Genomic DNA, 15,466 nt, shown 5'->3' with positions numbered 1-15,466 from the left:
ATTGGACAAAAAGCTGACACAGACGTTTTAGCTGTAAACAATAATTTTACATGGAAGTCATGAAAAAAATTGAGGTGAATGCTTTTAATTGGGGGGTCAATCCCTGGATCAGCGAAATCCAGAATTCTGCCCTAAAACTGTCACTATTTAAATCCCAAAGTGAAGCTTCCAATGCCAGGATTTTGGGATCAGCCAGCACATGAATATATATATGAATATATATATGAATATATATATGAATATATATATATATATATATATATATATATATATATGTATTTTTTTTAAATCAGGGCAGTGCTGAGCACGTGCAGCAGATAGCTCAGATACGGCCAGACTCCCCTGCTCCCGGCTGTGCGCAGCATGATGTGATGTCAGGTTACACTGCACAGCCCAATGCCAGCCGTACCTGCCCACATCATGTACCATGCGTGCCCTAAACAGAGGATGAATGCCTGATGTGGCGGCTAGCGTCTCTTGCCAACACGGTCACACATTACAGAGGGAGCCAGCCGGAGAGAGGCGCACTAGGGGAGGAGTGCTCAGTGATGTCCAACCGGAGATGGGAGACTCAGGGGGGCGTAAGCATAAGACGTATGGAGGGATATTGTTTTCTCAGAATCCCCGGATTAAGATTTTTTCCAATCCTAAATCCCAGTTTTGAAAAAAATGGCCTAGTATTGGCCTATTTTTTACCAACCAACCCTTCTTTTGAATAATAGATAACCATTTTTTAGTATTCCCTAATATAGAAAGTTCCAATACTTATAACAGTGGGGGTGTACGTTTTATTTATTAAAAATGAACAGTCCAAAGCAGCCTGATCTCCCCGGGTGAGCTCACCTTTCATGCAGGGGTTTCTTCACACTGGTGTCTCGTACATAATCTATCAGTTGTTTTTGTGTTCGGCCACTAAAGCAAAAGAAACGTGACACGAATTAGTGCAGTTGTGGAAAATGCCATCTACCAGAAACCAATACAATATTACATAGTCCGGTACCATTACATTATTATCAGAATGGCTACATTACATTTAAAGATGACAATAAATGTTAGACCTGTGTGAGATTCCTAAACCAGGGCACACATACTTGTTACAGCAATATAATAAATATATATATATATATATATATATATATATATATATATATATATATATATATATATATATATATATATATGTTTGTGCTTACCTGTACCGAAACGAGGATCCCCGACTTAAAAGAACTGGCCTGGATTTGGGCTTAGGCTGATCTTGGAGACGGAAGAAGCTGTGATATTCAACACAGATCTTCCAAAACCTCTTACACATATCGCGACTGGGAAGAAGGAATTCCAGAGAATCTTGGTAAGGACCCTAGAAAACAGAATGTACCGTTATAGAAATATCAGCACTGCTCTTAGCAAAGGGTATAATGCTCTGCCATAGGGAGAGACATTTACGTGTTCACATCAATGCACATTTAGGGGATGATTCACAGCTGCAGGTAACTCAATTTTACATCTCTCTATTTTTTTGCGTTCCATGTGCTCTGTTACCCAGCATACACTACTTTTAGCATCTATGGGAGATACACAATAGTACTTATCTCACATATTTCTAGACTTCCCAATCTTTCCTTTGGTTAAAACCAAACATCTCCCATATTGGACAACTCTCTGATCATATAACCTTTCTTTGGCTTGTATTCATTTATATATTAGGAGGTCCAGTTTTCACGTTATATATCTAATTAAGGTACTGTGCCTGGGTAACTAAGGCCATACATGTAATCAGAGTCCTGTAAATGTTGCTATTATATATCACTAAGCAAAATTGCCCATATATTGTACTACAATTGCAGAAAATACCATTAATACCATTTAATGCAGGGGTTCAGTAGCAGGGTAGCACGGTCGGTGGAATGGTTAGCATTAATGCCTCACAACGCTGAGGTCGTTGTTTTGAATCTCACCATGGCCCTGTGTGAAGTTTGTACATTCTCCACTTGGTTGTGAGGTTTCCTCTGGGTACTCCGGTTTCCTCCCACAATCCCAAAATATACTGGTAGGTTGATTGGCTCCCTCAAATTTAATCCTACAATGACTATGTCATACTTGCCTACCCTCCCAGAATGGCCAGGAGACTCCCGAAAATCGGTTCAAGGAGAAAAGGAGAAAAAAAAAGTACAGTAGGCAAGTTTGCTGTGTGTGCATGTACAGGTGGTAGGATATATAGATTGTAAGCTCCACTGGGGCAGGGACTGATGTGAATGTTCAACCAATCTCTGTACAGTGCTGCGGAATAGGTGCGCGCTATATAAATAACTGGTAATAAATAAATGTATTGGGAATGGAAGCGGCTGTCCCTCTCATGAGGATATATCTAATCACTGACTGAGTAAAGTACCTGCTGTCTGAGACAAGGAACAATCCCTCTGACACATAGAATCTTCCATGCATACTAGAAGAGAAAGAAGCTTTATGGCGCACTCACATGAACCTCCGGGTGCAGCTTTATAAGGAAGCGGCGTCTCTTAAAGCTCAGCTTACGGATCTTCGACCAGTTAAATGTATTAATCTTTGTGTTACCCTGTGAGCCAGCAAGGAAACAGCATACATGAGTCATGTACAGTAAGGTTCTTACAGGGCATCTTACCTCAACATCCAGGTTACTTTACATAACTGAACTACCAACAACCTGCACAATTACTGCATATCTACTGTATAGTAACACTCACATAGTAAATATTAAATGGTAATAACCGATATAAAGCGACTTGGCATTGTATTATTGTATTTATATCACTCACTACTTTTCCCGGTTAGTCATTTTATGAAAGGGGAGGCTAAAGGTGAAGGTGGCTGTAATGTCATTAAATAAGATTACAGTCAGAATTTTACAGCGCATATAAAAATACCCGCCCTGACTAACCACAATCCTTTCAGCTTTAAAAAGCATCCAAACCATTTACATATAACCATTTGTGATACAAATAGTGCTAAAAGCCAGCGCAGATATTAGCCCTTGCATGACACAGTAGGGCCTCAGATTTGGAGTTCTGGTCACAATCGGAATTCTCCAAGCGGTTACGCCTGTATGGTACAGCAGTCATAGGAGCAAGGTGTGCCACTTTTTAAAAACTGTAGATGTATAATTTGTGCAATCAGGGGATCAGTAATAAAAGGACTGCATGATATATGTACAGGTTGAGTATCCTTTATCCGAAATGCTCGGGGACCATGAGCGTTTTGGATAAGGGATTTTTGCAGATTTTGGAATACATTTTTTTTTTTTATACTTACCTGGTTCCCCTGCGGTGCCCAGATGGTCCCCTAACTTAGTGTACCCTGGCGTCTACAGCGCCCTTTGGAATCCTCATCTCCACTCCCAGGGGTGCATTGAACGAGTGCGTCGGTGAGGTCACCGGCGCACCCGTGCAATGCATACTTGGGACTGGGGATGCCACTGAAGAGAATTCCGATGGGCGCAGTGGACACCGGGGGACGAGGTAAGTATGAATAAAGAGGCGCAGGGGTAGGGGAACAAAGACGAAATACTCTGAAAAATCATGTTTTTTTGGAATATACAGATAAGGAAGACTCAACCTGTACTAGCAATTCACAATATTAAAATAAATCTCAAGACAGAAGCTTTGCTTCTCCACAATCCATTACAATAGGAGTTGGTGTATGCTGGAGGGGGCGGCAGAGGGATTCTGGCCGGTTACTATGTTTACAAGTTGTTAGGAGCCCAGCTGAGCAGTTCTTACACATGTAAGGGTGTGTGTAGTATAGTGTATACAACTGTACTGAATAGAAAATACTGGAGGATTTTGCTATGGCCTCTTAGCTACACAAGTTGTGCAGCTAAACATAAGTGATGCCAACCTCTCATGCACGGACTACAATAGAAGGTTACAGACAAATACTTTTATTATCCAAACTTTTCATTAGTATTTATTTAGCTTTAACACAAGTGCTCTCATTTTGTACCTGAAAAACCAGCACTCCCATATGCGACACGGACAAATTAATTTTGGCACCTTCCCGGTCAGATGCTAGATGAAAACGGGTTCCATACAGATCCAGTCGTCTTGAAATCTCCAGGATCTGAAAATCTGCATCAGCAGGAGACATACCGCTGCAGGGGGGAATTACAGAGCGTCAGTGGTCACATGCACCCAATTCCATCCTTACTAAATCACCCACTGAGAGAAAACATCATCAATGGCAATCTCGGTACTCCGATATATGTGACATTGAGGGTATATGTAGTAAAACTTCCAGCAAATATAAAAAAGAGGCATTGCCCATAGCAACCAAGCAAAGTCTAGGGAACATGTATTTATCTATAACATCTTAGAAAATGAGCTTACATTTGATTGGCTGACATGAGCAATGCCTCCACATTTTTGCTTAAGATGTTTAAATAAATCTACCCCATTGTAAGCAAACGGATACCCCTGACCTACAAAGTCCCGTAACATGGAAATCCTAGGCCAGACTCACAGGTGCTGACTGTGGCACTGCAATATCCGCTCCTCCAGCCCATGCTGCCGCTGCAAGTACTGAGTGTTCTTCAGATGCTCCTGGTCTCCTTTCTGATCATAATCCCCAACCTCAGCTGTGGTAGACACAAAATATTAATACAAACGTATAGAAATCAGAACAGCCATCCACAGCAAGTCCTCCTGTGGATAGATTTCAGTGTAAAGATATCAGAAACTTGACACTTACACAATATAACAATGCCACCAAATGATACACATGCACTCACATAAAATAAAGTTAATGCGCAAAGAATCTATTCCACCTCACAGGTCTAAACACATGAACTACAGATAACTTCTTTTTTAGGAGGCCAGTTTACTTTCAAAAAGTCCTCCTTGCACTCAGATCCTCCTCATCTACCTTTTAACAAGCTTCCATGTTAATTGTATCTAAAAGTCAAACAGTGAATGTGAATGTGTTGGTTAAAAGACTTTTGGTAGTTGTTTCCTAGCACGGCGCCCACGATATTACATTGTATGGCATCTCATCGCATCGCATGCGGGCATGTGGCATGCGATGCGATTAAAAATTGTATAAGCCCCTATACCAGGGGTGGCCAAACCTGTCCTCAAGATCTATCAACGGTGCATGTTTTCCAGGCAACCGGTGGATGTATAGTAGGAATGAATGCAGCATGTTTTAAAATGTGACAGTTAATAATGACTACAGCTGTGCATCAGCTAGGTAACATGGAAAACGTGGACCGTTGGTAGATCTCGAGGACCGGTTTGGCCACCCCTGCCCTATACGATTTTAAATTGTATAAGCACCGTAATGGGTGATTATAATGTGAAATACACCCCCAATATCAACGCCAACCCGAAGCATGGCGAGCCCGCGAGGGGCGGCGGTACGGGTCCTCCGACCTTTTCATACCCCAACTATCCACAGCGGCGTGGAGTGGCGAGCGCAGCGAGGCACCGAGCCTCGCGAGGGGACACGAATAACTTCACATGTATTCCGCGTCCCCTCGCGGGGCTCGCTTCGGGCTTGGTGGCTCGCTGCGCTCGCCACACTATATAAAGTCAACTCCACGCCGACGTGGATAGTGGGGGGTATGTAAAGGTTGGAGGAAGCGTACCGCTGCGCTCGCCACGCTTCGGCTTAGCGTTGATAGGGGAGGGTGCTTTTAACATTGTAAGCAACCATTACGGTGCTTATACAATTATTAATCTTATAGGGGGGCCATTTAACATTGAAAGCACCCATTAGGGTGCTTATACAATTTAAAATCATATACCATCGCATTGTGTGGCATTGTATGCCATATACAATGGTATACAATTTTAACATTGTATGACATCGGGGGCCGTCGCATTGCATGCCTTATGGTATGCGATGCAATGGGCGCCGTGCTAGGAAACAAGTACCAGACTTTTTATCCAGATAATCACAATGAAGTGGTTTAGGTACTGTAGCAGGGACGGGTGGTGGTCCCACAATCAAAGAGGCCAGCCAATGCATACAAGGATGTTAAGACGGCCCTTATGGTGTGTACACACGGTACAATCAGCATGAGATTTTGACTATATAGTCAAAATCTCATAGGGATCGCATGCAGACCATATGCAAATTGCATGCAAATCGCACAGGTTTTTCACCTTGCACTCCCGATGCGCGCTCCCGTGGCAGCACAAATCGAAACCCAGATAGACAGTGCAGCAATGACTATATAGTGCAAATCGAATGTAGATAACATGAATAGTATGTAAATAGTACAGAGTTAGCAAAGATTGCATAGCATTCGAATCTTACAGGTGTCCACACATGTTACAATTATTGTATACAATATTGTATACAATATCGCATCTCATCGCATCTTGGTTTTGCGATGAGATGAGATCTAGTACAAAAAGTATGTGCAGCACATACTTTTTGTACTAGATCTCATCTCATCACCGAGATGCGATATTGTATATAATATTGTATACAATAATTGTAACGTGTATGGGCACCTTACACGTCGAATAGCAAGTGAATCTCACCGTGTGTAAACAGCATTATAATAACATTGTTTAAGGGAGGAAAAACAAATCTGTTCCAGGAAAACCAAAACATGCATGATCTTGTTAATGGCAGATGTCCAAGTAAATACAAGTGGATCACTCACACTGTAACAGCAGAGAGATCAGCAGTGCCGTTGTGTTATCACTGCATATTAGCCTCTCCTCCGCCAGGTCCCTCTTTATCTGCATAGCAAAAAGATACCTAAAACAAGAGGGATACAGATTACCGCATGATCATGTGACCGGTCTGCTGTACCACTCTCCACATCACGGGTTCTGACCTTGTGTATTCCTCCTGCAGCTGACCTGGATCAGGGGGGAAAAACTTCACAGCCAGACGTAACTTGGCATTTTTCGGTTCTGGAAATAGACAGAAAGTTACAACACAGCCGTACAAACTTTAAGCTGTCTGACATTAAATATGTGTGCTGTCCATAAGGGGAAAAAAAAGCGTAATTCTTACATTTAATTTAATTGCAAACATAGGAACACAAAGAGAAACTAACCAGACTATAGAAAACTAGCACACGCAATATTCAAATAAAAAAATAAAACCTAAAGATCTGCAACTGCCACGACACGCAACACAAAGGGGTTTATTATTGAAGATGCTATCTATCATCTAGAAGGTGTTAAAAAATAAGAAGTAAATTCTGATTGGTTGCTATGGGCAACATCCCATATTCAATAGTACTCCCCCATCTAGTAACTAAACCCCCAAATATTTTTTGGGCATAAACTTAATATTGCATTTATAAAGTACATCCACGTTTTGGACTGGATACAGAATTAGCCAACAACTATTTTTCCGCTGGGACTCCATCTGTATCTGTTGCAGCAAGTTTCTGAGATGCCATTTAGGAGGGGATTCAATGTGGGATTCCAACTGACGGAACATCCCGACAGTCAGAATCCTGGGCCATTTTTGGTCAGCTCGTCTGCAACTCCACATTGCGGAATTTAATGTTCTGCCTGTCGCGTGGCACAAGGTGGGCGTGTTGGCGAAAATAGCCGTGGATTGTTGAGAAACGGCCGTAAACTCAACAATGCGCGGCCGTTTGCAACAGCACAGATTCGATGCGGTCGGAAAAAGCGGATGACATTGAATACCCCCCTTAATGTTGCATATCTCCGAAGATACATGATACGAAATGCAAGTGTATGAACACATTTTTGCATACATGTTTTACATTTAACTCTAAAGCAATCTGATAGCCTACAATAACCTACACAGCTCAGTACAGTAATATGCTGATCTTCTCTAGGTCTCAACTACCAATAAATATGATTAGCATATGTTCATTATAATAATGCTGGACATTAGGTGACTAGTTGGCCGCAGTGCTCAACCCATCCCCTGCCAGCACAATAACTGCGGAACTTACTGCGCAGCTGCTTGCACACAAATTTCAGAGGCTCCAACCACACCTAAAAATAGGAAAAGAGCGGAGAGTTTACTTTTTATGGGCATTCAAAAGCTATATTGCAATAATTAAAAACATAATATTATGGGTGGATCTGTCAGTCTCCAGCTTTGCTATACTTCTTATACCGACTACCCTTTATGGAAATACTCCATAACCAGCACAATAATCACTTCCATAAACAACAACAGCAAAATTAGACAAACAGAGCAGATATAGGAAGGAAACTTGGCAAACAAATAAATTGCTAAAACATGTACTTGCATTTTGAAATTTGAAACAATACTATGGGGCCGGGCTTAAGTTGTACGATACAGTAGCTACTGCTACACTGTGCTAATGCTGCATGAGGTGTCTGCTGTACATAGATGCTTACTACTGGCCTTCGGTGATCCGAGGATGAAGCATGGGATCATCTGTGTGACCGCAGGTTCTCTAACTTGGTCCTAAGGACCCCACACAGATTAGGTCTTCCAGATCACTTCTGGGATTTTAAAACGTGACAGTTGGTGATACACAGTGCACCTTCCAGGTGACTTGGAAAACATGAACTGTGTGGGTCCAGAGGACGGAGTCTGAGAATCACTGTGCGTGACAATTGGTCAAGTAATGCTCAAGTTAATGAGGATATTCCAGCAGCTGACACCAGTAAAGCTGCAATGGCTTCAGCACACCCAGTAAATAGGGGAAACATGCTCCCATTTTCTCCAATGCTGCCCCCAAACAGCTGCAGTATGTGTATGATGCTGTGAGCTTGGGAACATCACATGCGATCTTGCAGAACTAAATCTGCAACATGTATGTTCAACTCTGAAGCAGGGCCTAGATCACTACAAATCTCAGCACATAAACAGCTGTTAGCACTATGTGGTGTCCTGTTGGTGTGTGTTTAGCGATGAGTGCTAAGCGATTTAGGCTAGGCGATTTCCTTTTAACAGCACGTTGTTGCTAGGTAATGTACACAGCACACCATACTGCAGCACAGTGTTGCTAGGTAAGGTACACAGCACACCATGCTGCAGCACAGTGTTGCTAGGTAAGGTACACAGCACACCATGCTGCAGCACAGTGTTGCGAGGTAAGGTACACAGCACACCATGCTGCAGCACAGTGTTGCTAGGTAAGGTACACAGCACACCATGCTGCAGCACAGTGTTGCAAGGTAAGGTTACACAGCACACCATGCTGCAGCACAGTGTTGCTAGGTAAGGTACATAGCACACCATGCTGCTACTCAGTGTTGCAAGGTAAGGTACATAGCACACCATGCTGCAGCACAGTGTTGCTAGGTAAGATACATAGCACACCTTGCTGCTGCAGCACAGTGTTGCTAGGTAAGGTACACAGCACACCATGCTGCAGCACAGTGTTGCTAGGTAAGGTATACAGCACGCCATGCTGCTACCCAGTGTTGCGAGGTAAGGTACATAGCACACCATGCTGCAGCACAGTGTTGCTAGGTAAGGTACATAGCACACCATGCTGCAGCACAGTGTTGCTAGGTAAGGTACATAGCACACCATGCTGCAGCACAGTGTTGCTAGGTAAGGTACATGGTAAACCATGCTGCAGCACAGTGTTGCTAGGTAAGGTACACAGCACACCATCCTGCAGCACAGTGTTGCTAGGCAAGGTATACAGCACGCAATGCTGCTGCCCAGTGTTGCTAGGTAAGGTACATGGTACACCATGCTGCAGCACAGTGTTGCTAGGTAAGGTACATAGCACACCATGCTGCAGTACAGTGTTGCTAGGTAAGGTACACAGCACACCATGCTGCAGCAAAGTGTTGCTAGGTAAGGTACATAGCACAGCATCCTGCAGCACAGTGTTGCTAGGTAAGATACATAGCACACCATGCTGCAGCACAGTGTTGCTAGGTAAGATACATAGCACACCATGCTGCAGCACAGTGTTGCTACGAGTGTTGCTAGGTAAGGTATACAGCACGCCATGCTGCAGCACAGTGTTGCTAGGTAAGGTACATGGCACACCATGCAGCAGCACAGTGTTGCTAGGTAAGGTACATAGCATGCCATGCTGCAGCACAGTGTTGCTAGTTAAGGTACACAGCACACCATCCTGCAGCACAGTGTTGCTAGGTAAGGTACATAGCACACCATGCTGCAGCACAGTGTTGCTAGGTAAGGTACATAGCATGCCATGCTGCAGCACAGTGTTGCTAGTTAAGGTACACAGCACACCATCCTGCAGCACAGTGGTGCTAGGTAAGGTACATGGTACACCATGCTGCAGCACAGTGTTGCTAGGTAAGGTACATGGTACGCCATGCTGTGGTCGTTATTTCCATGCTACAAGTGCCGCTGTTGCACATATCTACATATATATCATCTACATATACGTCTAGTGTCCGCGAGTGTCCGAAACACTGCCATCTGCGGCGGAGGATTGCATACCCCCCATAGTGTTTGTGTTTTAGCCATATAAACACGTTGATGATTTATATTGATTTTCATCTATTTAAGATCGATACAAAATCACCCATAACTCTTTGAGTGCCAATGTTGCTGTGAGAGATCCTCAAAATATCTGCTAAAAATGCCAGCATCGCTCACAGCGACTGTTCTTTTTATATAAATAAATACAAATACAGTCAAGTCAATTATTGAAGTTAAGTTACATATTGCACCCCCCAAAAAATTAAGCGACGCTGCCATTTTCGGCAGATATTTTGCGGAACTCACACACCGCTGTTGGCACTCAAAGGGTTAAGTAAACATACTCCCTAATAATTTGAAAATATCCATAACGCAGGACACATCTATTTATTATTCATAGGTCACAGCTGACTTTCAACCAGAATAGACATGGAAACCGCATGGAGAGCAAGTCCACGAAATTCCAGAAGTTTCCATCTCCCTGCCCAAGCAGACACTTTTGGACTACTAAATTACACAGAATTAGCCTACTCTGCATTAAACCATGTCAATGAAATTGGCTCACTTTGTAACTAAGAAAGTCAGCAATGCTAAATATTATACATTTACAGCACTTCTTATTATAATGGATACTCATAAGCATTGCTATTTTTCAGCAGGAACTCCGTTTATGAACCTCTTATTAAATATGACATCATCAGGAATCTGGTTCCTAAACCTGTCCTTGGCCAAAATGTACTTTCCAGAAAATAAGTTCCATTTTAACCCCGGCATCCACGGAGGCCTTCAGGAAGGATCCTCTTCACCGGTGAGTCGTGGACATCGGGGGACTTGGTAAGTATGAAAAAAGGGGGTGGGGGAGGAGTTAATGACTAAAAAACTGAAATATTCAAAAAAAAAAAAAAAAAACCCACGGTTTTTGGAATATTTCGGATAACGGATCAACGTATATGGGAGACTATCTGTATATTATAAAAATAGCTCCACTCCCATTCCCAGAATTTCTTTACTTTTTCTTCTAGTTTTTAGCCGAGACAACAACGGTCAGCTGAGGATATAATTGCAATACTCTTATAGACTGTAAGCTCCAACTGGCCAGTGACTCAATGGCTATATATTCTTTGTAAAGCACTGCACAATTGGTGCGCACTGTCGAATAACAGGTAATAAGACCAAAATAAGCTGATTAAATATTACAAAAGCTTGAATTTGAGAGTAATAGATCTGTTTATTATTTATGTCAAGCAGGCAGAGAAAGCATGGAAGATAATGTGCAAAAGAAATAGGGACACGTAGAATCTTTACATACCCACTGTGACTGTGCGGTCTGGAACTCAATGCCAAAATAGTCTGTCTCCACCACATTCAGATGAGTGAAGAGTTGGCTCAGCAATGCTTGGCCTGTGGTCTTTGGCTGCACCGGACAAAAAAACAAACAGAGAGGGCCCAGAAACATCACGTTACCTCAGAGTGTAATTTATCGCCTAAAAATCAGTGGTTCAGTCCACATAACCTTACAATATAAATATATCTATTGCTGTGAGATCGCGGATATTGAGTGCATCATTTACAGCAAATTGCTATGATCGTAGGGTCTGATTCATCGTAATACGCTAATGCTGCTTTACATGCAATTGTTGACTTTGAGACTGTAGGGGAATATGCTTATAAAACCGGCCCTAGGATTTCTATAGAGACATCCTCCGCAGCCTTTGCAGCTGCCCACAGATTCATGCACGTTCACAGCATTGACGCGGATTCTGAAATCATTGACTCTACGAGGAAGTCTATGGTGTCAAAGTCGAAATTATATTTCTGTATTTAAATGCATTATGGCGTTTGTAGGCAATACGGTACTTTGCGCATAAGTGTAGCCATTGCTTATTACGGTAGAATGCGTACTTGCTGAGAAAGCCATAATGGTACGCATCATTACCTTCTTACATAACACTTCATTTACACAGTCACTACGCATCCAGAGCGCTGTCTTTTTATTTGAAAACATTAGTATAATAGCTACAATTCAGTCAATTCTGTAACACATGATTAGAGCAATAGTGTACTCATATCTAGCATCTAATTGTTCAACATTGCGTTTACTTAGATGGTGGTTGCAGGGATATTATAACATAATGCGTTCGCAAATTACAGAAAATGTGTTAGATATTGCTTCATTAAAACCCAGAGAAGGGTTTAAATAAGTTGGTTCAAACAAGTTTTTCCAGTGGACATTGCAGAAGAGACATGACCACTATTGCAAGAACAAAGCCCTTTTCATGCTCTTGGACTGACCTATGACAAAGCTGGGACTAAACTCTGAACCAATGAGAAAATACATTGCATACCATAGCATACTCCCCTGTATCTAGGCTATAAAATCGGGTCACAGAAACACAGAATCACACACCTTCACACAAACTGACCCCCACACTCACCACTCATTGCATCCATTCAAATACACACACACACACACACACACACACACACACACACATCCCACCCCTATTCATTCCACACATGAATCAAGCTGTTTCTGGAACCTGGAACCTTATGTATAATTTGCTTGCTTTGTACCGTTATGTACTGTAAATGTAATCTCGCTCTCACTGTTATTTGTTAAATCACTATTTGTGTAAAAACTGTTATATTATTTTTTCTTGGTAATCAAAATACATTTTGTGCTTTGGAACCATAGGTATCAGTGTGCACAAAACCGCACAAAGGCTGTGTTATGCAAGTAAGAGCAGATTACGTACGCAGCATGCTATAGTGTATATTGGTTATTAATATTTCTGCATTTACAATGGTCACCTATAATGCGTCTCCTGAGATGTGTTTCCTGCAGCCAGCGGCTGATATATGGCTAGAAAATTGTCCCAACAGGTCTACATTTGCCACCACTCACCCGTTACCACCCACAAAAAGAGCCACTTCCTGTTCATAGCTTGCGCCCAAATCCTTCGAGTGTAAAAGCAAATGAAACGCTGCATGTATGCATAGTGTCCGCGACACATCCGCAGTTAACAATAACCACTTACTTGTGAAAACATCGGCATAGCATAAACCGTGAATAAAGCCCATAGTTCTGACTATTGACTGGTACACCGTATTGGAAATGATATAAAACACTGATCGTGTAAATTGGTAATGTGGTAAACAATACAACTATACGTTTACACTCCTTTCCTTTACACTAGAAACATTCAGAAAATGTACAACTAGTTGATCAGATATATAGTAGACTAAAGGTTTCATCTGGAGGTGGCGGGGGGGGGGGGGGATGTTTATGTATGCACAGAAAATGTAAGGCCAATAAAACAACATAAGAATCTGTAGTCAGCAGAGCCTGGGAAAGCAGGTGACACATCAATGAATAAGTCTCCCCAGGGAGGTCACTACAAGTTTGCCACCTTTAGCTCTTTTGTAGCCAAAGGAACCTCCATCGGGTACATGACAGACATATGCTTTGGACTATTTAGCTGTCTCAGCATCTGGACACAATTCTCTCTGGAATTCAGAACATTTCCCTACAAATGTTAATAACAGATCAGCCTGTGTGAGGCCGGGAAATTCCACCATGTTAACCCCCTTACATCCACTGACACCCTCTGCTTTCTCACTGGATCCTGTGTGATAACTGGGCAGGGGAGAAGAATGACCGTCACTCTGAAGCTAGCCATACATTTGGCAGTTTTCCAGCATTTCAAAGCAAATGGTCAACTGTCATTTGCTCTTAACCATTCCAGGATTTTGTTCCAACCAGCCCAATCAATCTGTAGATGTATGGCTGGCTTAACACTGGCACCAACAGCAAATGCACTTGTGACATTGCATTGCCAATAACAGAACACATGCAGTGAGTGGGAGACACTGATTGGAAAAGTATCTTTATGGTCACACAGAGAACATGAATACCGCTTTCAGATCGCAAATGCAGGGTCGCACCGGGGACTTTGAAAAGGTATAGTCCCGGTGTGACCCTGCATGTGCGGTCTGTTCAGATCGCATGGTGGTGCATCATCGGGGCGGAGGAGGAGGCAGCGCTTAGAGCTGGCTCTGCTCCAAGCGCTGCGTTCTCCATAGAGTGAACTGGAAACGGGTTGCTCCACCCGATTAACCCGTTCACACTGCACAGCAACGAACCGTAAGAACTCTGCATTTTACCCAGTTTGCATTGCCGTGTTGCTACTGGTTAGCTGTAACCCCTTTCCCAATTCACCAATTACCCGGTCGAACCGGCAAGAAACCAGCATGAAACCGGTAATTAGGTGCGATGTGAAAGGGGTAGAAGTTTCAATGTGAAAGTGTCCTTACAAAAGTATGAAATTACAATCATTAGAAACACAATTCTAAAGTGTTTATTGTAATGATTAACTTCCCCAGAGCTATTTATGTGAGAACTCCACCTCCTCTCCTGTAAGATTATACAGAGAGGGAGAGAGGGAGAGAGAGGGAGAGAGAAAACCATGTGAGGCCAACCCTGTTTTGTTGTAACCGGTGGTGAATATCGGCAATACTTTCATTTGGCGCTTAGTACAATGGATGGACAAGATGTTTACGATTTAAACAACGTTAACCTTTAAACTGGAACCATGAATACAGGACCCCAGACACAGATCAAGGACCAAGTGTTCTGGTTAGAACATTGTCGATCTGACATGTAGTCAAGTTCTGGTCAGGCGATGGCGATGCATAGAACCACGCATCGCTGGCTTCAAGGGCATACACACGGAGCGATCCATGCTTAATTTCTAAAGCTGTGTACACACGGTGCAATATATTGCGGAGTGTCGCCTTTTCATCAGCGACCAGAGATGGTCGCTGATGAATAGGAGACTCTGGCCGGGGAGCTGCAGAGGGATCAGCGACCATTAGGAGGCTGAACACGGGATCATGCACCCGACTATTTATCGCTGCAGCACAAACAAATCACTGGCAATATGGTCGCTCAGCGACCATATTGCCAGCGATTTTGCACCATGTGTACACAGCATAAGTCATCTGGACAGGTGGCTTAGAAATAGGGCTAAAATCACCCCATGTGTATACCCCTTAGACTAATTGGGGGTGTTCATCAAAGCTTGGAGAGAGATAAAATTGTAAG

General features: G+C 42.8%; 1 protein-coding gene across 2 annotated transcripts in view; it reads right to left on the bottom strand.

Moving 5' to 3' along the window:
* Positions 1-15,466, bottom strand: part of FARP2 (FERM, ARH/RhoGEF and pleckstrin domain protein 2) — a 92,277-nt gene that overhangs the window by 37,638 nt on the left and 39,173 nt on the right. For both annotated transcript variants that reach the window (XM_083178200.1, XM_083178201.1), the window contains exons 3-11: positions 11,672-11,776; positions 7,925-7,967; positions 6,821-6,899; positions 6,644-6,741; positions 4,492-4,606; positions 3,976-4,123; positions 2,477-2,572; positions 1,194-1,357; positions 844-912 (exon numbers count right to left, since the gene is read on the bottom strand). In XM_083178200.1, the coding sequence (XP_083034326.1) occupies positions 844-912; positions 1,194-1,357; positions 2,477-2,572; positions 3,976-4,123; positions 4,492-4,606; positions 6,644-6,741; positions 6,821-6,899; positions 7,925-7,967; positions 11,672-11,776 (917 nt within the window). The remainder of the gene's footprint in view (positions 1-843; positions 913-1,193; positions 1,358-2,476; positions 2,573-3,975; positions 4,124-4,491; positions 4,607-6,643; positions 6,742-6,820; positions 6,900-7,924; positions 7,968-11,671; positions 11,777-15,466) is intronic.

The sequence above is a fragment of the Crinia signifera genome, chromosome 3 (assembly GCF_055691185.1).
Source record: "Crinia signifera chromosome 3, ASM5569118v1, whole genome shotgun sequence".
NCBI classification, from domain to species: domain Eukaryota; kingdom Metazoa; phylum Chordata; class Amphibia; order Anura; family Myobatrachidae; genus Crinia; species Crinia signifera.
The sequence above is the reverse complement of the archived record's forward strand: the minus strand, read 5'-3'. Positions and strand labels throughout refer to the sequence as shown.